Genomic DNA, 24989 nt, shown 5'->3' with positions numbered 1-24989 from the left:
CATAGGCGGCGCCTTAGGGCAGAAGGAATGGGGAAGCTACGGGACAAAAAAAAAAAAGAAAAAGAAAAAAAAGTCTTTACCCAGGCAGATATACTGTAGCCTATATAGTTTTGATGTTCATCAAACTGAGATGCAGCAGAATGATTCCTTTCATTCTCTACTTGTTTTTTTTTTGTTGTTTTTTTTTTTTGCTTTTGTAGTGGCCCATAATTAACCTAATCAATGTTCTTACCCTAAGCAGCACGCCACGGGGCGTTTGTGTCATATTTTTCAACTATTTCTTCAGGTTTAAATCCTCTTAGTTGTCGCTCTCGATGTACAGAAGCAACAGAGTTGACAGTATCTGCTGTGCCATTGTCCTCATCCAGTTGCGCAACTCCTGTGAGAATGTGCGCTCACACAGGTGTCCAGAGGTAGGCCGGTGACTGGAGGAGGGAGGCAGCAGGTGTCCGGGCGGTCGGGGCTGCTGTCTGGACGTAACTTAGGCCAGTGACTGGAGGAGGGTGTGCGCAGGTGTTCGGGGGGGCGCGGCTGTCCGGAGGTAGACCGGTGACTCGCGGGCAGTGGCCGGTATCCGGGGGGGGGGGCAGCCGGTGTCATCATGGAGGCCAGTGGGAGAAGGCGGCAGCCGGTCGTGGAAGCATCGTGGTCGGCTTCATTGCTGCTGCTTCATGGGACTCTCGGACTCGTCAATTTTGATATTCAAAAACCTTCTAATGTCCGTTTTACCGGGCTTTTTTCTTTTAATTTCGCTGGACTGTCAGTGACTAGCATAGCGAGGCAAAGGGGTAAGCTTCTACGCTGCTCGTTGTAGCTACGCCGTGTGTACTTAATGACGCAGGTAACCAGTCATATACCACTGAAATAAAAAATAAATAAACCATCGACATAGATAATACTTTAAAAATGTGTGTTTTAATGTATTTCCCACCTCTTTCTAAAATATAATTTAAAAACAACAACGAAAAAAAAAAACATTATTTTATTTTTTCATTTTATTATTTGTGATGATTCATTTTCTGTGACAATCTAGGGGAAGCTAAGCTTCCCTTAGCCTATTGATAGCGCCGCCTATGGAAATACCCAGAGTGTCTAGTTGAGGTTTAGCCCAATCTGAAGTTGATCTGACAAAATCCATAGGTGGCGTTCGTTCAAAAACAAGGTGTGGATATGACCAAAACTTGACCATTCAAACCAAAATGGCAGACTTCCTGTTGATTTTAGGGCAAGGGTTTCATTGACTTTTTTCTAGATCTTGGTGTGATACAGGTGCGTACCGATTTTGATCCTCCTACACCAAAGTCAGCACATTTATTTTAAACTTTTGAAAGTTTCAAGGAGGTGCTGTTTTGCCATTTTGCTTTGTCCAAGTCCAACGATTTCAGAATACGACATTTTTCCACCAGACCTGACGTGTTTCATGAGCTAATTAGTCCACTAATTATTGGATCAAATGGATTTAAGAAGTTCAAGATAACACTTTATAATACTACACACTATTAAGCATTAATAAGCATCATTTATTATAACCCATGAATACTCATTAGTTTATAAACACAGTTTTTACTCATCATTGATAAGCAATAACTGTATTTATAAACTACATACAAATGAGCATTCATGCGTTATAAATGAAGAATTCAGTATTTATTAATGCTGTGTACTTATTATAAAGTGTTTGTCGTTTTCTCCCACACAGACATAAACACGATGCTTCTGAATGATGTTTAAACAGAAGTTGGATGGAACTGGAAGAAGAATGAGCGAACAAGCAGAGGATGGAGAATGATTCTGTTTAGTGAGAGCAGAAGATTTAAAGTGATACGCCAACATTTTTTTTTCGTGTCTTGTCTCACTCCCGAGTCCATGACCAGCAGATAGACACCATCCTTTCGACTGTGCGTGCAGTAACAAGGGAGATAGAGCCGTATCGCCTGTAATTAGCTTAGCTCAAACACTGGAAGTGTATAGGTAATGTTGACGATAGAATTTGTGCTTCTACTTTGAAACAGGAAGCTAACCTACCCTCGATGTAGCTAGCTTGAACCAAAATAAACCGTCTTTGCTTGAACCCTCCGTTTTGACCGATCTCGTCCCGTTAGCGGCATTTGACCGCTCAAGATGCCTTACCGGAGAGTTTTGTCAGCTCTGAGACGAAGATCGGCCCGCCGGTTTCCGTTTAGAGTTGCTGAAGAGTTTCTCTGATGACTTTAGGTGGAGGCAGGCTAACACTACCTATGCACTTCCAGTGATTGAGCTAAGCTAATTAGCGACTTTAGGTGGAGGCAGGCTAACACTACCCATACACTTCCAGTGTTTGAGCTAAGCTAATTACGGGCGATACGGCTCTATCTCCCTTGTTACTGCACGCACAGTCGAAAGGATGGTGTCTATCTGCTGGTCATGGACTCGGGAGCGAGGCAAGACATGAAAAAAAAAATCTTGGTGTATTCCTTTAAGGAGGTGAGAGTCAGATAAAGTTTGATTACTGTATATGCCGATACTGGAGCAGAAAGAGAAGAAGAGTTAGTGAGGAAGCAGCATTATCATCATCATCATCATGGTCTCCTACCTTCCCTCCTCCAGGCTGGTGCTTCATGTTGTCCGTGGAGCCGATCTTGGAGCGGGCGTTACGGATGTCGGGGCCGGACGCCGAGCCGGGCCGAGCCGTGGTCCTGGAGGCGGCGGTGGCGTTGGTAGAAGCCGTGGTGGTGGAGGAGGAGGCGGGGGCCCGGGGGGCGCGGGGCACCGGGGGCTTCTTCTCCGGTACCGTGCCCGAGGCGGAGGATGGTGTGGCCGGTTTGGATCCCGCCGCTCCGGCTGCTGCTGTCCGAGTGCGAGAGGCGGCGGTGGTGGAGCCGGCGCTGCGGCCGATGCTGGTGGTGGTGGAGGTCCGGGGCTTAGTGGAGTCTGAGTGGGACAGAGACAGAGACTTTAGTTTTACATTTTAACATTTCTCCTACAGATAAAACACACTGATTCCTGAGCTTAGGTACTTAGGTACTTTTTTTCATCCTTGGATAAAGTCAGTCCAGCTCATGATTGTGGAAATGTCTCACTTTTTCTTTAAAGGAGAATTCCAGTCATTTTTAACCCCTATATCGTTGTCCTGATGGTCACCCAGTGTTGGGGGGAGAAAAAAACGCGACTAAAATTGATGCAGGCAAACCGGAGTTACCATGGCTACCCGGCGCTAGGGATAGCGACAACGCTAACCTATGGGGGCAATTCTTTCAACCACAACAAACACTCAGAAAACAATCAAATATCTCTGGTACATGACTGGAATCCTTAGAGACACCACTGAACTCATATATTGTGTAGTATAAACAGTCTAAACTTTGTGTTTTTGCATGTAGCCACTCACCTCAGATAGCCCAACTCTGAAACATCCTGGAAAGACATTACTGCTCTCCCCGCCACAGAAACAAACACTTTTTCCTTGTTGTGATGATTTCTTTACAGAAATAAACGGTCGAGCAGTGCAGTGGTGATGTCCAAAATAAAATGGAGAGCAGGCGCTCTGCGATCGGACAGTAATGACTTTCCAGGATGTCGGTTTGCCTGCATCAATTTTAGTCGCGATTTCACCATGAAACTTCCCAAGTTTATCACTCACATTAAAGGGATAGTTCAACATTTTGGCAAATTGGCCCATTGCCATAATCGCTATAGTCATAGCAGTAGGTTCATTACCTTTAATTGTAGGTGTAAGCTATTTTCAGTACGGCGGAGCGCAGCAGCTGGCTGCTCAGAGCCACGCTATGGAGGCTAACGGAATTTCTTGGTTTCCCTCATTAAACTCATCAAATTCAACATCCCAAAACTCCACAGCGCTTTTGTAGACAAGTTGTGACCTGCACAACCACCACGCTATGAGATAATGACGGAACGATACGAAACGGAGCCGTTTTCGAGGTAAATTCATACAAAACCGCTGATGCGCGTTGCGTTCAGGGACAGTTTCTCAGCAAGCAGTCTCCGTATTTACCCTGTATTTACCTCGAAAACGGCTCCGTTTCGTATCGTTCCGTCATTATCTCATAGCGTGGTGGTTGTGCAGGTCACAACTTGTCTACAAAAGCGCTGTGGAGTTTTGGGATGTTGAATTTGATGAGTTTAATGAGGGAAACCAAGAAATCCCATGAGCCTCTGTAGCGTAGCTCTGAGCAGCCTGCTGCTGCGCTCCGCCGTACTGAAAATAGCTTACACCTACAATTAAAGGTAATGAACCTACTGCTATGACTATAGCGATTATGGCAATGGGCCAATTTGCCAAAATGTTGAACTATCCCTTTAAGACAAATATTTTTTGTATTACAAGTTTGGTCAAATTTTAGGTTAAATATGTAAATGAGGCAATATCTAATTAAATATGTGCTAATTTTCATACATTTCCAGAACAGAAATCTGAACAATGGATGAAGCCACTTTCAAAATTCTTGTTGTTTTTTGTTGACATATTAAAGTCAGAAGTTTTTACAGAGGGGATTTTGGATATCTCTTTATACTCTCTTTATCACTCTGTAAATACTGTCACCAGCCCTAAAAAAAAAAAAATCTAATTTCTCAATGTTTTTTGTAATAAAATGTTGTATAAATCAGGCTGTGAATGATATATCAACAATCCACTCTGTAAAAACCAGCAGAATATAGAAAGGGATCAAACTGGAGGCTTTGGTGTCTCGCCTTATGACCATATTGTTTTGACACTTGTGATACCTTCACTGCCCACTAGTGGGCCCCACTCTGATGTTCAGTGGGCTGTTGAACTGGCACTCAATGCAACAAATTAAACCTGAAAGGCATCACATATTGAGAAGACGCTGTGTAAACACAAAGCCAAACAAACAGAGGACACAGAGTGTGACTGACACAAATAAATCAGGAGAGAGGAGCAGACGGTGGCAGACAGCAGCTCAAACTTCTTATTTCTTTCTTTCAGACCTGTTTTAGCGTCCCAGCGTCTCTATTTCTGCACTAAATATTCTGCACGGAGCGACGACGACCGAAATCTGGGTGCAGCAGCAGTAGCCTTTATTTTGAAAGAGTGAATAGATTTTAACATCCTTCTCTTCAGTGCAACATTTAAAATCTGTGCATTCACACACATTTAGTGAGGAGTCAGCAGAGCGTCCTGCTGTGTATCCTCCCTCGGAGCCTCTGCTGCGGCTCCAGCTCCCGTTAAGACGTGTTTAATTGAAGCAATCCTCCGTGTTTCTAAAGAGTGGTTTGACTTTGCCGTATGAACCCCGGCAGATTATTACAACCTCGGGCCGTTATCAGCAACGAGCTGCAAACTCCTGTCAACAGCGAGGGGGACAGTAATCCACCGACTGCTGCCGCCGAGGTTTCTAACTCTCCACAGCCTTTCAGCAAATAAAGCCTCGCTCTCTATCCCGGCCTGACCGCCATTGTCACGGTCGGACAGCGTGTGTGTGTGTGTGTGTGTGTTTGCAGTGTCACACACACACACTCGTGCTGACAGCTTTTAACACTGTTGCCAGGATGTAAACTAATCTGTGGACACGAGGAGCAGAGATGGAGCCGTGTAGGAAGAGAAAGAAGCCAGGGAAGGATTTACTGAAGAGGAAAGAGTGAAATAATAAAACACTGTCGCCTGTTTAATCATCATAACTCACTGTATTTACACTCAGCTGATTATTATATATTATATGATCCACTGTCACTCGTCTGTAAGTTTGTGCAAAATTAAAATCTCAAGGTAAAATGTGATTAAAATAAACAGACGCTGCATCTTTTACACATTTGACTTGAGCATGTTACACTGAATTTGACTTATTTTAACATATAATAGAATATAGATGTAATTTATTGTTCTGTATCTGTAAATATTCTAATTATTACTCTTCTGATCCAGCTGTCAACCTTACTGCCAAGCCCTGTACCCACAGGCTTTAACTGCCTTATATAATGTGATATTAAAGGACAATTCCGGGCAAATTCAACTCGGGGATGTATTTTCCTAACATTTTAGGTCACCACGGCAGCGATGAATGGGAGCGGCGGATTGAAGTTCCGGAAGTTTTGCCCGGAATTGTCCTTTAATGCATAAAACTGCTTTAAAAGACCCTGTTAGATATATAATTTTGATAATAATCCAAAAATATTAAATCTTTTTGACTACTTTTTATTATTGTGTCTCATCTTAGCACCATGTGTATTGTTTTTCGTGTCACATGATGTACTGTACGTTTCCCAACTCAATTTTCAGGTGGCTTTATTTTGAAACTCTCTACCTGCAGGTGTGTGTGTGTGTGTGTGTGTGTTACCTGCAGAGCTCCTCAGAGTGCTGGACTTCTTCTCCTCTCCTGGTTTGTTGTCCGTCTTAGAGGCTGAAACACAGACGGTGAGTTTATATGAGTTTATAATAAGGTTTATTATATAACATTAACTTGTTTGATTCAGTCTCTGCATAAAAAAAAACACTGATTACTGATGTGGAAAATCTTCTTACATCACCAAAAACATGTGTGGGTGCTGCACAAACATACATGCATGTGTGTGTGTATGTGTGTGTGTGTGTGTCATACCCAGAGGCTTTTTGGCTGCAGTGGTGGCGGTGGTGCGAGTCGACGGTGTCGTGCGCGTTGATGCACTGGTTTTACTGGCTGCTGTGGGACCAGTTCCGTTTTTGGTGGCAGCAGTGGAGCCGGTTTGATTGGTGGCGGCCTTTGGCACAAGAGGACGCTTCTCTGTGGTCGACTGGAGACAGAAAAACAAGGAGGACAAGGAGGGAATCAGTGGTAAAGAAGAGTCAACGATGTAATATAACGACGCCCCTCCGTCTGGCTGCTGCTCATCGGTTCAGACAAACGTTTTCATGTTTTCACTGTTTTCAGATTCAGGTCAAAGACACACGGAGCATGGAGTCTCCTCCTCCAGGATTGCTCATTTCATTCAGCAGCAGATTTTTTTTTGCGCTGTAAACCCCCAGGACGCCGCCGCTGCCACGGCGCTCCACATACAGCTGAGCCGTCCTGCAACAAGCCGGCCTGAGTCACGCTGCTGCAGCCCCCCCAAGCGCCGAGCGTCTCCATGGCGACTGCAGCTCAGGAGGCGGGAAGACGAGACAGAGGCCAATCATGATTATGACTCTCATTACTGGTTATTGTTATTATTATAGGAATTCAGAGTAAGAATAGTAGTGGAGACACTAAAATCTGCTTCTTAACATTTGTTTAAACCAGTTTAAAATACAACAGCTGCTTCGTTATCGTCAAAACCTTTTAATAATGACAAAATGTTAATGAATTAATACCTTAGTAAAAGCTGCTCTTAAAGGGGCTGGATATGATTTAGTAGAAACAGAGACGGTAACAGGAAGTAGGATTATTTCTTCCTCTCTGACTTGAACATTATCAGCTCGTCTTGGCTTCAGCTTCGTTAAAGTCTCCTGACAACAGCTTTTGTTTTTTCTGCCTTGTTCGTGTCGTAGAGCTCCTTCCTTCCTTCACACGCAGCTCGTTCCCCTGTCGACCCTCAGACTGTACTCACCAGAGTGTTATAACGCACCAGTGTGAGTCTGAGCACGCTGACAGGCACAGAGACCAGATGGCCAAATTCTCTGACCGAGGGGGAAACAGATGAGCTTTTTTTGTGAGATTTTAGATGTTGAATACCTTCAAACTAAACTCTCATTTGGATGCACGAGAAGGAAGAACAGATCCAAACCCATCGTTGAGACGTGCAGAACCTCACACGGGACACGGGCGTCTCCACCTGCTGCTGCGTCTAAAACGCTGCAGTGTTTTGTTAAAGGGATACGCCAACATTTTTTTTTTTCGTGTCTTGCCTCACTCCCGAGTCCATGACCAGCAGATAGACACCATCCTTTCGACTGTGCGTGCAGTAACAAGGGAGATAGAGCCGTATCGCCCGTAATTAGCTTAGCTCAAACACTGGAAGTGTATGGGTAGTGTTAGCCTGCCTCCACCTAAAGTCATCAGAGAAACTCTTCAGCAACTCTAAACGGAAACCGGCGGGCCGATCTTGGTCTCAGAGCTGACAAAACTCTCCGGCATCTTGAGCGGTCAAATGCCGCTAACGGGACGAGATCGGTCAAAACGGAGGGTTCAAGCAAAGACGGTTTATTTTGGTTCAAGCTAGCTACATCGAGGGTAGGTTAGCTTCCTATTTCAAAGTAAAAGCACAAATTCTATCGTCAACATTACCTATACACTTCCAGCGTTTGAGCTAAGCTAATTACGGGCGAAGCACAAATTCTATCGTCATGGTTTTCTGTATGTAAAGGGCAACGGGTGTTCTATTTTGTGAAAGTAACCGGAAGTGCGTTGGTCACAACGGCTAGCTTGAGTAGCGCCGAATTCATCCGAACAAAATTGTAAACAGCTGGTATTTAGACAAATTAACGACACACTGCTGATCTAAACGGCTACTTTCTCACCTAAACATGTTTGAAATGTTGATAAAGTGATATATTTACAGAGTTTAGAGCTAAAATGAAATCAGCTTCTGACTGCTGATTTCAGCTCGGGTAGGAGGCAGGCTAACACTACCTATACACTTCCAGTATTTGAGCTAAGCTAATTACGGGCGATACGGCTCTATCTCCCTCGTTACTGCACGCACAGTCGAAAGGATGGTGTCTATCTGCTGGTCATGGACTCGGGAGTGAGACAAGACACGGGAAAAAATGTTGGTAATGTATCCCTTTGAATCCTCGGTGCGTTGCTCCGTCTACCTGAGCCGTGCGCCTCCTTCTGACCCTCTGACACTCACCTTGGGTTTGGCGTCTCGTGCGGCGGTTGTGCCTGCTGTGGAGGGGCGGCTGGTGGAGGCGGTGGGGGGCCGCTTGGGCCCGGCGGCGGCGGCTGTGGACGGCGCCCGGGCCGTGGTGGGTTTTTTGTCTGTGGTGGAGGTGATGGAGGAGGAGGGGGCGAGGCGCCGAGCGGGGCCCGCCGCTGTGGGCGGACCGCCGCTGGAGCTCGGCCGCGTTTTGGCAGCGGCGCCGGCGGTGCTGGGTTTGGTCGCCCCGGCAACAGGCTGCGATGAGGGGGGGAGCACGGGAACGGATGGGATGGAGGAGCGAAAAATATAAAGAGGGGAAGCAAAGGAGATGGAGAAAAAGAAAAAAAATAAGGAGAACGAATGACAACGGCAGCAGGGTTCAGCAGCACAGGCAGGAAATGAACCAGAAATAATATGATAATAATATAATTATATGATATAAATGAAAAGATGATACAAATAATAATAATAATTCAAATCATATCTGTTGTTAAATCAACAGTATGAGTGTAAACAGCTCTGTAGTGAACATAACAGCAAAGAAGCAGCAGCAGCAGCAGCAACATGCACCAGGATCCACTTCCTGGTTACGTCACACAACTCGTCTCCACTTCACCAAACTGTGACAACTCAGTGTTTTAAAACCTCCATCAGCTTCACAAGAGAAAAGTCAACCAATAAATATCAGCAGCATTAAGCTTCAGTGTGTGTATGTATGTATATGTATTCATTATTATTCTAAAAATCAGTGCATGTTTCTGTGTTGTGTGTGTGATGATGAGACAACATAACATTATTTTTCATGTCTTTTGAGCAACAATAAACACAGTGAAACCAGGACGAGTTGGTGTAGTACAGTGTGTGTACTATATGATGATGTACAAACTGAGTTGTGTTACGAACTGGATCAGTTTGAGCCTATTTAACCAAAACAATACAAACTTTTTTCATCTAAAAAAAAACAATGTCTATGTTCTGGATTTCATCCTGTGAAATGTTTTGTTGTTGTTTCCTGTGTTTATGGAAATTTACCAGTGCATGACTATTTACTTTTTGTGTGTGTGTGTGTGTGTGTGTGTGTGTGTGTTAGCTCCCTTTGATGCATTGTGAGTTTGTATCTGTGATTCACACTTCTCTTGTGAAGTTGATGATGAACCAGTGTTGTTTATGAACAAACCTTCATCCTGATGATGATGAATCTTCAAATCATTACTCAAGACCCACCTTTTTAATCTGCAACAGTAGCCGTCTCTCTTTCTCTGTGCCCCCCATTAGTTTCCATAATTACAAATATACATGCACATTGTTCATTCTTCTATGTACTTTTCATTTATTTTCTTTCTTTCTCCTTTTTCACATCTCTGCACTGAGCACTTCTGTATTTTTTGTATTTTGGACTTACTTTGTTTGCATTTCCTCTGTAGCCTATTTGATTTTATGTAAAGCGTCTTTGAGAGCTGTAAAAGCGCTGTATGAATAAAATGTATTATTATTATAATTCGTAGTATTATGATGATGATGTAATGTTGGTAAACTGGAGCGAGAGCTGTGTGACTTCAGATCTTCCCGTTTCACCTGCTCCACTGTGAATGAACTGTAACAAACACTTACCTTGTGTGTGTGTGAGTGTGTGTGTAGTTGTGACGTTGTGTGACCGACCTGCTCTGAAATAAACACCGTGACCTCCACCGTGACCTTGTGAACCTACCTTGGTCTTGGGAGCGGCGCTGCTGCTGCCGTTCGCTGCAGGTTTCGCAGGTTTTTTGGCCTTTTCTCCTCCGTCGGCCTTCGCTGCCGTCTTCTCCTTCTTGTCCTCCTTTTTCTCCGCAGTCTTTTTCTCCGCCGTCTTTTTGTCCTCCTCCTTCTGCTGCGTCGTCTTCTCTGCAGGTTTCTCGCTGGACGGTTTCTCCACCTCGTCCTCCTTCTCCGTCTTCTTGGTCGTCTCTGCCTCCACCTTCTCTTTCTCTTTCTCTTCCTCCTTCTCTTTCTTGGCCTCCACCTTCTCCTCCGGCTCGTTATGAGCGGCCTCCATCTTTACCGGTGTGGGCTGAGGCTCCGGTGTCTTCTCCACCTTCTCCACGTGCTGCTCTTTATCGTCCTTCACCTCTGGTTTCTCTGGTTTTTCTTCCACCTTGGACTTCTCGTTTTTATCCGTCTTCTCCAGGTTTTCTATTTTCTCGGCTTTGTTCTCCACCTTCTCCATTTTGTCCATGTTCATCATCATTGATTCTTCGGCCTTGTTCATTTTTTCCTCTTTTTCTGTTTTTTGCTGCATGGACTCGATTATTTTCTCCTTTTCTTTTTCTTTCCCCTTTTCGGCCTCTTTCTTTTTCTCCTCCTGTTTGTCCGCCTCTTTCCCTTTTTCTGTCACTTTCTCCTCTTTAAGCTTTTCGGCCTCTTTCTCTTTCACCTGCTCTGCTGCTTTCTCCTTCTCCTTTTCTTTTTCTTTCTCCTCTTTTATCTTTTCTGCCTCTTTCTCTTTCTCCTTCTCCGCCTCTTTCTGCTTCTCCTTCTCCATCTCTTTCTCCACTTTAGCAGGAGGCTCTGGGATCATGAAGTCGACCTTCACGCTCTTCTGCTCGGGTTTGTCCAAAGAGCCGAACAGGTCCGTCATCTTTACGTTGTCGTCCACCTTCTCCTCCTTCTTCTCCATCTTGTCTGATTTCACTGGAGAAAAAAACACAGAAAATAAAGGTTTTAATAACAATTCACAGATTTAAAGACATAAAATAGTAAAAGACAAAGATCTGATCCAAGTATCTGAGAGTCAGCGTGGGAAAATATTGATCAGCAGATTAAACAGAGGAGTGGGTGGGAAGAGAGAGCAGAGGGAACACCCTGAGGTTAATTTGATCTTCAGTTTTACAGCTTCTTTAGAAAATCTCACCATAAATTTAACCGTGAGTGCAAAAGAGCAGAAAGAGTGAAAGAGACAGAAGGAGGATAATACAGGAAGAGAGAGACAGAGAGATAGAGCGATGGAGGGAGGGAGGGAGGAGGGGAGGAGGTGTGAGGCTTTGACAAGAACACAGTGACATCAGCGTAGAAAACACGGAGTGACGGGCTCGTATAGGAGGCGAGTATGGACAGTAGAAGGTGATCTAACCTAAATCACACATGACAGGACGAGAGGAAAACGGGACAAACGAAGTCTTTGTTTTTCTCTCTGGAGATCAACCTGATCCTTTAATGAGGCCAGAAACCTGATCCTTTAAGTCACAGCTGTGGAGGAGCCGGCGTTTACGGCTTCATTTGAACACATCGCACACACACACCTTTGCTTTTGTGTCTGATTGTTTTTTGTTTTTTTTGCACAACTCCCTTTTTCCATTTCCTGCTTCTTCATCCTTCTATTAATAAACTATGTGGGTCATCGCTGCCACAGCAAACAGACATGAACTATAGGTGAAGAAAAACACTGATTGATGAAGATAATTTCAGCTAAAACGACAATAACTCCTCCTGCTTCATTTAAAGCTGCAGATTTGACCATTTAAACAAAATGAGATGCAAATAAGACTGAAGCTCCTGAAGGGGAACTCTTACATGAGCTGGTTTTGGGGCGATGCTGCACAAACGAGGCAGAAAAAAGAAAAAAGAAAAGATAATTTTCCTCCCCGAGGGAAAGACATGAATTATTGACAGAGCTTCTGATGAGAAGCATCAATCACGGACAAAAGAGATGGATGAAGAACAACGCTGACGAGCTGGAGGTCAAACACGATGATGTCAGTCCTAATTCATTCATGTCAGACGGCTTCATCCTCGTCTTCATCTTTTTCACTTCAGCGAGTAAGAACCACTCACATGAAGATGAGCTCCATTATCAAGTGGCAGGTCAGAGTGATTTAAAGGCTGTGGTTAGACACATACACACTACGAAGGAGTAAGAAAAGAACAGGTGTGTGAACTATAAAAATGAATGAAAGTCTGAATTTCAGCCTGAAAATAAACTATTGACCCTGAACTAGATGTGTTTTCTTATATGCTCAAATAAAAATCTTCATCTATCCACTATGAGAAACGGAAACCGCTCATCAAGTTTAAATCTGGATATAAATACAGAAATGATGCCTGATGACAGAAGCAGAAGTCAAGAACCATAATTGCTTTAATGTTTAGGTTTTTTTCTTTCTTCAAAGCCCAGATCATCTCCACCTGCTGCAGCGATGCCCCGGGTCGATTCAGGGCGGTGGAGAACAATGAGAATCAATGAGCACTGAGCCAATTCATTAACATAATGATATGTAACACTCTGGATGCATTGAGGCCAGTGAAGCCCAGACAGACACATGCAGCAAGTCTCTGCTCTGCTGCTACGACGAAGACGACGGCGGCTCCTTAAGCTGTCGCATTTTGGAGTGTGATTGACATTAATGAAGGAGTAATTAGCTTTTTTTATTCAACATGTTGGAGAATATTAAGAAAAGTTCATCATCTTTATCTCCCAGTTTAAGACTGACTTCTGATCAGTCGTCCAGGCTGATTTCTAAAGCCGTCATTTGGCTCCTTCAGTGGATTATGAAAATCAGCTCTAACAGAGTCTCGGTCTCATTAAAGCCCCGTCACTCTGCAGCTCTGCAGCTTCTCCCAGCTCAACAGAGAAGCCTCGGTGATCCGTCTGTCTCATCAAAAACACACCGGACACTTTAACGCGCGCGCGTGTGTGTGTGTGGAGACGAGGACGCTGTGATTTATTGTCTCGTCTCTAAAGCCTGAGACCTTCTGTCTGGATGTCTCCGCGATGTGACGCAGCTGAAATGAGTCTGAGACAAAGACACGACGGCCGAGAAGCTCAACGGTGTCAACGATGTTTCACCATCTTCATTAGTGATTTATGTGTTTTATATGTTGGTGCTCAACCTCCCATGATCCTCTGGGGGAAAATTAGCACTGGTTGTTGAACTTTTACGGACTAGTCAGACTGGTTTGATTGCAATTCAACACCTGAGGAGGAAATGAGTAAATCTGCTCAGCATCAGTGAACCAATCAGCATGCAGCATGATTGGACTATGATGTACAGTAACAATGCTGGTGATTGGCTGTTTATTTACACAAACATTTATCATGTCTGAAAAGAGCCCAAGACTAGAAATAAAAATAAAATTCTCACCCTACTGTTAATTTCTTGTCTTAAAATTGACTTAATAACACTAAAATGTTAAATGTTGTTAAATGTCAGTGCAGATATGAATCATCTCTGAATGAGACGTACAGTGGCCAAGGTTGCATTGACTGACTGTTATATTACATCATATAAACATCATTAATTATTGGTCAAATCTGTGTCATCCTGTCTTACTGTAGCTATAGCAGCAGCTCCTGTAACCATGACAACACAAGACACAGAAGGAGAATGAACAGGTAGCCTATAAATAAATACAAAAAAACACCAGAAGTCGGACGTTGTATGTTAAAAAATGTAAAAATGAAACTTTATATTCACTTTCACATTGTAGTGAAATATAAAAACTTGAATATACTAACAATTAATCAAAAAATAAATATGGAAACTAAGGAAACAGCCAATGAATGAATGAACAGCGGAGAGCGTTCTCCTTCTTTAACCTGACACGTCATGTGACTTTCATGTAACATCACAGGACAGAAAATAATCTTCACTAGTTTATTTAAAACCCTTCTTTTCAAATTGGCGGTAAACTATTTAATTCTTCCTCTCTCTTCTTCTCCCCACCCCCCTCCCCCTCCTCCCTCCTTCCATCTGAGCGTGGCTCACCAAATCCTCAGCTTCCTGTTTTCCATCGTTATACATTCATCTGCATCTCTCCCTCCATTCCTTCTTCTTTATTTCCTGTCTTCTCTTTCCTCTTTCCACCCAATCCCCTTTCTTCTTCTTTTCTCTCTCTGTTTAAAATCTGCTTATCATCCTCCCTCTCTCTTTCTCTCTCTCTCTCTGTCATGCATCAGAAGAGTCTCTATGTTGTTCGTGCCGTGACCTTGGTCAGAGAGTAAACAGATGCACAAACACAGCACATGGCCCGTGGCTCGGTGACTCCATCGGCCCCCGCTCCTGTTTGGACCTCGGGAAGAGGGAGGAGGGGGGTGAAATAGAGAGCACTGGCCCTTTAACAACCCCGGCAACTCAGCCACACTCGGCTTTGTGGTGGTGGTGGTGGTGACTGGCGATGAAAACAACCACGGTCTGTGTGTGTGAGTGTGTGTGTGTGTGTGTGTGTGAGCAGAGATGGAGGAAAAAGAAGACGAAGACGAGACAAAGTAGAAAAATAAAAAGACACATGGTCGTTACTGAGGAGTGACCCCATTTTGACTCGGAGGTGATCATCATTCGACATGACTACGACCCGGCCGCTTTCAGCCATTTTGGCTCGTTTGCCCGTCCCCACCAAGAACCTAATGAGCATTCAGAGCAACAGGAAGACCGGAGAGAGACGGAGAGAGAAAGAGACGAAGCTCCATCCTCCATCTATAATGAGCTGCTGCATCGTCCACATGTCAACAACTAGATACACAACCTCCACACACACAGACACACACACACACACACACCTGTGTCCCAGAAAACAGGAAGTAAGTCGATGTACATAGAGCTTGTGTAAAAAAAAAAGCTGAATCAATCTACAATTACACACTCGACACAATGAGACAGATACGACCGACGAGGAATGTCAAGTAGCCTGAGGAGGAAGAGGAGGGGAGAGAGAGGGGGAGGCAGCTCTGTTATTGTCGACTTCTCACAGCTTTTCATTCTCTCTCTTTTCACTCTGTCTCTCCCTCCGTCTGACACTCATCCTCCTCCTCCTCCTCCTCCTCTTCCTCTTCCTCTCAGTCTGGCTCCGTCCCCGCAAACCAGCTCAGACCAGACGCCCAGTGAGAGAACGACTGGAGTGAAACCAGAAAAACACACGTCTCTAACCTCCTGTCAATCAGAAACTGAAAAAGAAACTACACATGTACAAGACGTCACCTTCCCTTCCCCTTTTCCCTTTCCTCCTCCTCTTTTTTAACACTCGATTGCATTTTTGTCTCCGAAGCAGCCGACCAAATGCCGCCGCAGCACGCCGGCACCGTGCAGAGAGAAGCAGCATCAACTCATAATAAACATTATGTTACGTTTCCTCCTCTGATGAATGAGCATGAATGAAAAGAGAAAGAGGAGCCGGCGACAAGCAGCCGCTCCCCCACCACCACCTACCATCCACCGGGACGAAGGGGTTCAAGCCCAGGTTGCTATAGCCACCAGTTGCCATGCCGACTCCTCCTCCTCCTGCCGTTGCCAGAGTCAAACTGTCTCCAGATCCAAAGTCTCCGTCTGCACCGCCGTTGAGTTTAAAGTCCAGTCCAACAGGTTTGGGTCCAGTTTCCATCTTCTCGCCGCCACTGGACGCCTTGGGGCTGAGCGGCACCGGCAGCACGAAGCCGCCGCCTTCAGAAGGCTCCTTCTCCATCCTGAACACGTCCATCGAGGCTTCTAGCGGCGCGAGGGAGGATGATGATGATGGGGAGGAGGGGAAGACGGGGGGGAGCGGGGAGAGGCGGGGGCGGGGCTCAGGTGGCGGCAGGCGCAGGTCGCTCTGCGTGGCGCCGGCGGCAGACAGGCTGGGCGGCGGCGTCGGGGGCTGGTGGTCTTCTGCCACGGTCAGCGAGCGCTTCATGGTGGAGAGCGGCGAGCGGCGTGGAGCCAGAAACTGCTGCTGCTCCTCGTCTTCCTCACCGTCTCCGCCCGGCGGGTATAATGTCTCGGTCTCGGGCAGCTCCAGGCTGGCCGGGACGGAGAGGTGCGAGCACTCGGACATCGCTCGGCGCATCACGGCCTTCCTCTGCTGCTGCGCCCGGCCCATGAAGCACGGCTCCAGCTCTTCATCCTCTTCCTCCTCTTCTTCGTCGCTGTTCTCCCCCGACGACAACACCCGGGGGGCTGCAGTGGCGCCGGCGTTGTTGTTGTCATTGACGACGGCTCCGATAACGCAGTAGTTGGGGGGCGCGACTTGGGGCATGGCCACCTTGGGGCCGGGGGACTCGGCGGTGAACCACGGGTCGGACGACGACGGCGAGCGTCCGTCCATCATCATCAGCGGGTGGGGGGACGGGGAGGAGGACAGCGGGGAGTCGGGGCTCTCCCCGGCGCTGCCCAGCGAGGCGTTGCCAAGGGAGATGCTCCCCGACATTGACATGCCGCCACCCCCCCCAACCCCAACCACTGGCCCCCCCGGCACCTTCAGCTCTGCTCCGCCCCTGCTGCTGCTGCTGCTGCTGCTGCCCCACAGCTTGTCTTCGTCCGTGAGTCCGGCCGCAGCCAGAGATCCATCGCCCGAGGCGGGATGATGATGATGATGCTGATGCTGCCAGTCCCAGGTCTGAGGCGTTACCGTGGGCGACAGCGACGGCACCTTGCACAGCTCGGTGTAGTCGGAGAAGGGAGAAGACATGCTGTCTCTCCTCTCTTTGTCTTTGTGTCTCGGAGGGGATCGAACACACGATCACTCTTCTTTTCTCTCTTCTTATTATTCTCTGCTGCTGATCCCAGTCACTCAGTGTGTGTGTGTGTAAATGTGTGTGTGTGTGTCTCCGCTGTGAACTCAAACACACACTGAGCGTGAACTGGATGTGCAGCTCTCCCCCTCTCTCTCTCTCTCTCTCTCTTTCTCTCACAGCGGTCATGTGACCCGGTTGTGGCTGCTGATTGGCTGCTGCCGGTTCCCTGATCCCACCCACCGTGGTGGAGTGAGTAAAGCCCCCTCCTCCCCTCCAGCTTTCTCTTTCACTCCACGTTTTTTCTTTCTGCCGTTCAACCTCTTTCTCTTTCTCTGGTTGTGTGTCATGGTAAAGATAAGACCAACACACACATACACAGACACACACACAAACACACACACACACACACACACACAAACGGCTGTGATTAATGTAAGAAATAAAAAGCTCTTGGCTAAAACCTTTAAGTGGTTCAGTCTCTCTAGGAGTGTTTTCTACAACTGTGTCACAAACACACACACACACACACACCGTTGTGAGGCTGCAGACACACAACTCCTCCATGTAGAGGTAAAAAAAAAAAAAGAGGAGAAGAAAGAGAAAAAGGAAAAGGGAGCAGATGGATGAGAGAAAGTGAAACAGAAGAAGCTGCGAAAGCGAAAGAAATAAAATGACTTGGAGTAAATGTGCGACTATTAACAGGTTTTATGTGAACATGTGTCAAAGAAGAGGAGGAGGAGGAGAAGGAGGAAGAAGAGGAGAAAGGGGGGGGAGCAGAAAGAGAAAGAAGAAAAAAGAGGACACAGAAGAAGGCAGAGAAAGAGAAGAGGAGGAATAAGAAAAGAAGATGAAGAGGAGAAAGAAGACGGTGATGGAGGAAGAAGAGGAGGAGAAGAGGAGGAAGGGGGAGGAGGAGAAGCAGAAAAAAAGGCAGAGAAAGAGAAAGAAGAGAAAAAGAGGGTGCAGAAGAAAGAGAAGGATGACAGGAAGGCAGGAAAGGAGAAAGAGAAGAGGAGAGAAGAATAAGAAAAGAAGATGAAGAGGAGAAAGAAGACGGTGATGGAGGAAGAGGAGGAGGAGGAGGAGGAAGAAGAGGGGGAAGGGGTAGGAGGAGGAGAGGAAGGAAAAGGAAGCAGGAAAGGAGGAGAAGGAGAAGAAAACGAATACATAAAGAGGAAGAAGAGGAAGAAGCAGCAGAATCTGCCACAAGGAAGCAACATGGCGTCACAGACCATGCATGTGTTAACATCTACGAGCAGCTGCTTCTGTTAAAAACTGTTTGATGTGGAAAAGAAGATGAATTTACCCTGTAGGAACGTTAATGAGTGTAATTAAGGTGCTTTTATTTTGTTAAGCCAGGATGAGACTTTCAAAATAAAGGCGTGCAGTGCATGGTGATTATATATAGTGTCAATATTGTACTAAACTTTTAACAAAATGTCGATAAAGTTATGTAAAAACTGTCAGACACATGTTACATATCGACGGATTACATGAGGCAACGTTCAGTTATGTGATTGGAAAGTTACTGAGGTCAAAAGAGAGACAGTCGTGTGTGTGTGTGTGTGTGTGTGTGTGTGTGTGTGTGTGTGTGTTCATATGTGTGTGTGTCCAGTGCCAGTCACAACAGCCAGCGGTTACCGGCGTTCCCGTGGCTGTCGCTTTGGACTGAACGTGGACAGAAAACAATGATTTCTAACAGGCAGACGGGCAAACAGGGACAGAGACGGAGGGAAGAGGAGCAGCCAGACGGATGAGTGGACGTAGGAAGGAAGGAGCAACGCAGCGTGAGGACGAAGGAGAAGAGGAGGAGGAGGAGGAGGAGGAGTTATCAGGACAAACAGAGGAGGAAAGAAGAGACAGAGGCTTTAATTGACAGAAGAAGGAGGTAAAAGGAGGTAAAGTGGAGAGATCCAGTAACAACACAGGACAACACACAGGCCTGAGGGACACGAATATCTGGATTATTTCGCTCTAACAAGAAACTTGTTTTTAAAACTTAGCATGAATCATCTGAGGTCAAAGACTCAACAACAACAACCTCCTCAGACCAACACTAAAAATAAAACCTCTGAAGGTTTTATTTTATTCGGCTGTTACAAACACACAGAGAGGAGGAAAATTATTGAACCCTGAAGGTTTTGCACAGAAAATAAAAGCCCGACTGCAGATGGTCCTGATGAATCCCCAGAAGAAGGAGAAGAAAAAGCGCTTCATAAAACACCAAATGAACGGGAGCTTTGGTTTCCCACCGGAGAGAAACGAGTCACGGCAGACTGGCATCAGAAAAAACAGATGGAAATAAAAGAAAAAGTAGGTGAAAGGAAAGACAGAATAAAACTAATCTGGTGTCATTTAAGTCACTTTCACAACCGGAGCAGTTTGGTCCTTCTTTCAAAACGGACCAGAGTTCGTTTCCTCAGGATAGCAGGTGTGAAAGCTCGTCCCAACACCGGTGCAAACCAAACAGGAAGTGTCGCAATACACAATAATACTGCTGTGTAACGTTAGCAACACCAACACCTCGTAGTCCGTCATTCAGGGGTCCAGAGTCACTGTTTTTACTAGAAGAAGCACAGTGGCTCCTAACTTCAAATTATTTAGTGTGAGTGCAAGTACACCATAGTTCAACTTGCAAAGCAAATATTCACATTTCCTCTCTTTTTCAATGCGGAAATGATAAATACTTTGATGATCCTCGTGATCCTCTAAATCAGGATTTGCCCCTGTTACACTAGAGTTAACAGAAAGGAGTAAGTAATTATGCATCAACTAGTCCCTTAGCCATCTGCAAACACCTAATGGTCGTGCAACACGCACAAAGTTTGTCTCAAATTTTAGGGATGAAATGCAACAGTTTAGGGGCCGTCATGGAGCCCTGTCATTGATCGTATTTTTTCCACTGGTGAACAAAATGCTCTGCTTCTGCCTCGCTGCCCAACCTGATGGTCGTATTGAACGACTTGCTGAGCCATGATGTGCATTTAATACATTTTAAAAAAGAACAAACTAACCCTATCCCCAAAAAACAGATGAACTGTGATTCTATGAATGACGGTCACAAGCTAACTGAGCATGCTGCTCCATGTTTGCTGTTCTTTTTTCCGGGGATTTCCTGTTCCACTCCTACTTTGTCCAATCGATGAGCGCCGTCTTTCAACTGCGTGACGTTATATACAGAAAGTTTGATGCATTTCCGAAACAAGAGTGTGAAAGCAGAACAGGAGCAAGTGATAAATGCAGCGATGTTACAACTTTCAGCCCCCACCACCCATCAAACCGAGTTCTCTTGGTCAGGTGTAAAAACGACCTTGATTAACAATGACCAAATGAGGATTAGTGCCATTCACACGTCACTATCCAGCTGTAATAGAATAACACACTAACTTCCCCCCCTGACCGTCTCAGTTGATTAAAACCTGAACTGTTGTTTCCTGTTTCAAAGCTTCTGAACTCATCTGATTTATCGTCTTGGTTAATAGTTTCCAACAGGAGCAGTGTTGTTGTTGCTGTTGTGGTTCTGACAGCAGCACACACACACACTGAATGGTCGAATGGTTGAATGGGCCGTAGCTTCGGGGGAAGTGGCATTTTCATCACGGTGCACGCAGGTTTTGGTATTTTGGTGACCCACCATGAGCTCGACTTCGAGGAAGTGTGAGGAGACGCACAGCGGGGGGTGTGTCAGTAACAATCAGGTAGCAGAGTGCAGCTTCGGGGGCTGCTCGCTGCCGTAAAACTGTTTTATTTTTGGCTAATTTTGTCCCGTTTGTCCTGACCTTTTTGACCGGGTCACCTGACAACGACTTCCTGATAAAACTCCTACATTTCACATGTTTCCTGTGCTTTTATTTTGAAGTTTTGATCCCTAAGACGATATATTTTAGTTTTAAGAACTAAAAAATCATCTCAGTGTAGTTTTACAGGTTCTCTCTGGAGCTTTAGAATAAAACACTCAAAGAAACCAAATCCTGCAAGTTGTTGAATGGATGGTGGGTCCAGGTGGTGAGGGGGCGGGGCTTTGTTGTGACATCACAAAGTGACAGGAAGTCCTGACGGCTGGTTTTAAGGCTCAGCTGTGTGCATTTCTCTGTGGACTGAGGCTTTGATACTTTCACAGTATTAATATAGAACCTAGAGCTGCTTTATAATCACACTACACATGGACATCTACCTTTATACTGTATGGAGCTTTAACACAAACATCTACCTTTATACTGTATGGAGCTTTAACACAAACATCTACCTTTATACTGTATGGAGCTTTAATACAAACATAACTGCAGCCTTTGTCTCTTGTCTACTATTATAACAGGTTTGACACTATGAGGTCACTGGGGAAAATTGACTTTGCCTTCCTCCTTCCTTCACTCCATCCATCCATCCATCCATCCATCTCATGCAGCTGCTGGTGACACCTCCATGTTTGGACACCATTAAGAGGACGCTTGCTTGTCACCACAGTCTCCACCAAAAGTGCACCGTCACATCAGCTGCAGCAAAAACCCTCATTCCCCCATCACAGTCACAACCTGTCACTGTTTTTTACATCACACCTGGACACACACACACACATACACACATAAATACACCCACCCAGACAGACAGACAGACAGACAGACAGACAGACAGAGAGACAGACAGACAGACAGGTGGACGTGCTGACAGGTAGCTAGACCTGCTGCAGGCTGCTGCGCTGTCTGTCTGTCGCTGCCTCTGTGTGTCACATCTGTCATGGTTCATCCCGACTCCTCTCCCAGTCTGATTGCCTCTTGAAGTACAAAACTGACACCAGAGTCCCATGGGGACACACACACACACACAGAGACACACACACACAGTCTACCAAATGGATGACCTCACCCTGTCTGACTTGTTGGCTGGCAAAGACACAAAGACACAAACACACACACACTCTGTACAAAGTCTTGCGTAATCCCACTGGTTGACAGAAGCACTGTGCCTAACAACCCGTGCAGGCCACTACGAGGACGAGGACGAGCAGACGAGACGGACGGGAGCTGCCGCCATTAAAGAGCTTCATGGTGTCACCTTCAGAAAGACGTTCCACTTTCAGAAAGAGTGTAAACCAAAATAAACCTGTAAACCTGCTTTTATATGTATATATATACGTATATATATTGCATAATGAGTCTGTGCTTCACATTCCCATGTTTGTGGAATTTTCCGTCTGCTGTGGCCTGAATCCAGACAGGCCTTTTGTCTTCACGCCAATTCTCTCCTCTGACGGGCAGGAATAGAAATGAAGAAGTGATGATCACAGGTGTGTGGGTGGAGGAGGAGGATGTAACACACACACACACACACACACACACACACACACACATACAAATGTACACATACAAACACACGCTCTTTCATGGTGTCTATTTATAGCCTGAACCCATCTTCCTACCGTTCTCACTAAACATCCATTGTTTCCTCGGTATAACCCCCTTCTTCTTCTTCTTCCCATTATTCACCCAAGCAACAGCCCTATTGTTGCTATGGCAACTGGTTCCCTCATCAGCGTGTGCCGGCTCGCGCCACGTGGGGGGTTGGAGGGGTTGGAGGGGATGGAGGGGGGGGAATGGTTGTAGGGGATGTTGTTGTTCGGTGGTGGTGGTGGTGATGATGGGAAGGAGAGAGCGTCTGAAGGAGCCTAGAGTGTGTGTGAGTGTGTGTGTGTGTGGGTGCGTGTGTGTGTGTGTGTGAGGAGGGGGGAGGGTGTAATTAACATACTGGAAAGACCACAGACATCCAGTAATAAGCTGCACACTCCACCACAGGTCAGAGAATTCCCTTCAGTGTTTCCATTAATCACACATCAGGCTCCTTAGAAAGCAGACGATGATGATGATGATGATGGAGGGATGAATGAATGAGCGAATGAACACAAACTCAGTCTGAAATCCAAACCTGTATTACTATTCTGCTTTAATTCTACACATTTGTTGATATAATTACAGTTGAAATGTGAAGTAACAGAGCAGCAGCAGCAGCAGCAGCAGCAGCAGCAGCAGCATCAGCATCAACCTCGGCCGCCGTCGTCTGCCTCCCTGCTGTGCTCAGATTATTATCGTATATAATTAGAAGTGGGTCAACATACAACATATATAGCGCTGTGCTGTACACGTCGCCGCTGATTTTTCTGATGCTCAACATATCGGTTAATTGAAGCCGAGCTGAAAATACTACGACTCGGTTTCTATTAATAGTTGTGCGGTTGTGACGCTGCGGGCTGCAGAGTTTATACAACACAAGGTCTGCAGGTTGGGAAACGTCAGGAGAAGCTGAACAGGACTGCATTTAAAAAAAAATAAGAATAATAACAAGCATTTTTTTTCACAAAAAGAAAATAACTTAAAGGGATAGTTCAACATTTTCCTTATTCCATTGCCATAATCCCTATAGTCATAGCAGTAGGTCCGTTACCTTTAATTAGAGGTAAATACAGAAACTGCTTGCTGAAAACTGTCCCTGAAGGCAATGCGCATCAGCGGTTTTGCATGAATTTCCCTCTAAAACAACTCTGTCTGGTAACGTTGTGTTATTATCTCATAGCGTGGTGAATGTGCAGCTCACAACTTGTCCACCAGAGCGTTGTGGAGTTGTTGGATTGTGTATTTGATGAGTGGGAAACCAAGAAATCCCATGAGCCTCCGTAGCGTAGCTCTGAGCAGCTCACGGCTCTGCTCCGCCGTTCTAAAAACAGCTTGCACCGACAATTAAAGGTAACGAACCTACTGCTATGACTATCGGGATTATGGCAATGGGCCAATTTGCCAAAATGTTGAACTATCCCTTTAATAAACGTAGACACGATCAGTTTGTCTCCTTCTGATCCTTCTGATTTGCTGATAATAAAGCCGACACATTAGCCTAAACAGCCCATAATAGCAGGAGGAAGGAGTGAATTAATGACTCAATCAGCAGCAGCTCTTACTATTCCCCGAGCAGCAGCTGCTGCGACGTCTGAGCTACGTTCATCATTCATAATGAATGAAGCTGTGGCCCTCAGCTAATTCACACAGATCTGCTCCTCCCAACAACAACAGCACAAAACCTCAGCAGCCGCTGTTTGGGTTTGAAACCATGACACATCACACACAGACACACACGCACACGCATGATGCACACACACTTTTCTCCACCGAGCTCTCAGGGACATTATTAATCCGGCCGATAAAGAGCGACGGGAAAAATGGAAAGTCTGACATACGTGTCTGTCGAGAGATTTTATTTGTTGAGCCGACGTCAAGATTGTGATGAAAACTAATAAATCAATTCAGTCAGAAATCCGCAGCACAGGAAATATCTCTAAAATATAATATCGTTCTGTAACAAGACGTTTAAAACACCTGAAGCTAAACACAGATTGGAAATACCACGGGGAAAAGTAATTATAGTTTTTTTTAAAATGTGGTTTTTAAAATAAAATGTACGTACTGTACGGGCACTGGTGTGTTACAGAATAAAGGTCATAATGGAGCTTTTGCAGCTTTGATTCGCTCGTTATTTCTTGAACTAATAAGACGACAGGTGCTGTAACATTAGCAGGCCAACATGTTCCAAACTCCTCTACTTCCTCACATTAACTCTGTTTTATATTGATCCAGAAGATTCAAAATTTAAATGTGAATTAAATTTTCTCTGATTCCATTAAATTCTGCAGATTAAATGTTAATGTTTAATTTGAATTCACTGTCAGGCCGTGAATGTCTGTGTCAGAGTTTATTATAGTCCATCTAATATACATGGA

The 24989-nt window shown here is 45.4% G+C and overlaps 1 protein-coding gene across 5 annotated transcripts in view; it reads right to left on the bottom strand.

The window, feature by feature from the left end:
* LOC146966198 (uncharacterized) overlaps positions 1-24989 on the bottom strand; it is a 104755-nt gene that overhangs the window by 9203 nt on the left and 70563 nt on the right. For all 5 annotated transcript variants that reach the window (XM_085762943.1, XM_085762941.1, XM_085762944.1 and 2 more), the window contains 5 exons: positions 10481-11439; positions 8764-9027; positions 6555-6726; positions 6294-6356; positions 2573-2910 (listed from right to left, as the gene is read on the bottom strand). In XM_085762943.1, coding sequence (XP_085619069.1) covers positions 2573-2910; positions 6294-6356; positions 6555-6726; positions 8764-9027; positions 10481-11439 — 1796 coding nt within the window. The remainder of the gene's footprint in view (positions 1-2572; positions 2911-6293; positions 6357-6554; positions 6727-8763; positions 9028-10480; positions 11440-24989) is intronic.

This window comes from Trachurus japonicus, chromosome 20 (genome assembly GCF_045865225.1).
Source record: "Trachurus japonicus isolate A0001 chromosome 20, Traja_1.0".
NCBI classification, from domain to species: domain Eukaryota; kingdom Metazoa; phylum Chordata; class Actinopteri; order Carangiformes; family Carangidae; genus Trachurus; species Trachurus japonicus.
Note: the sequence above shows the minus strand (reverse complement) of the source record. Positions and strands in the feature narration are given on the sequence as shown.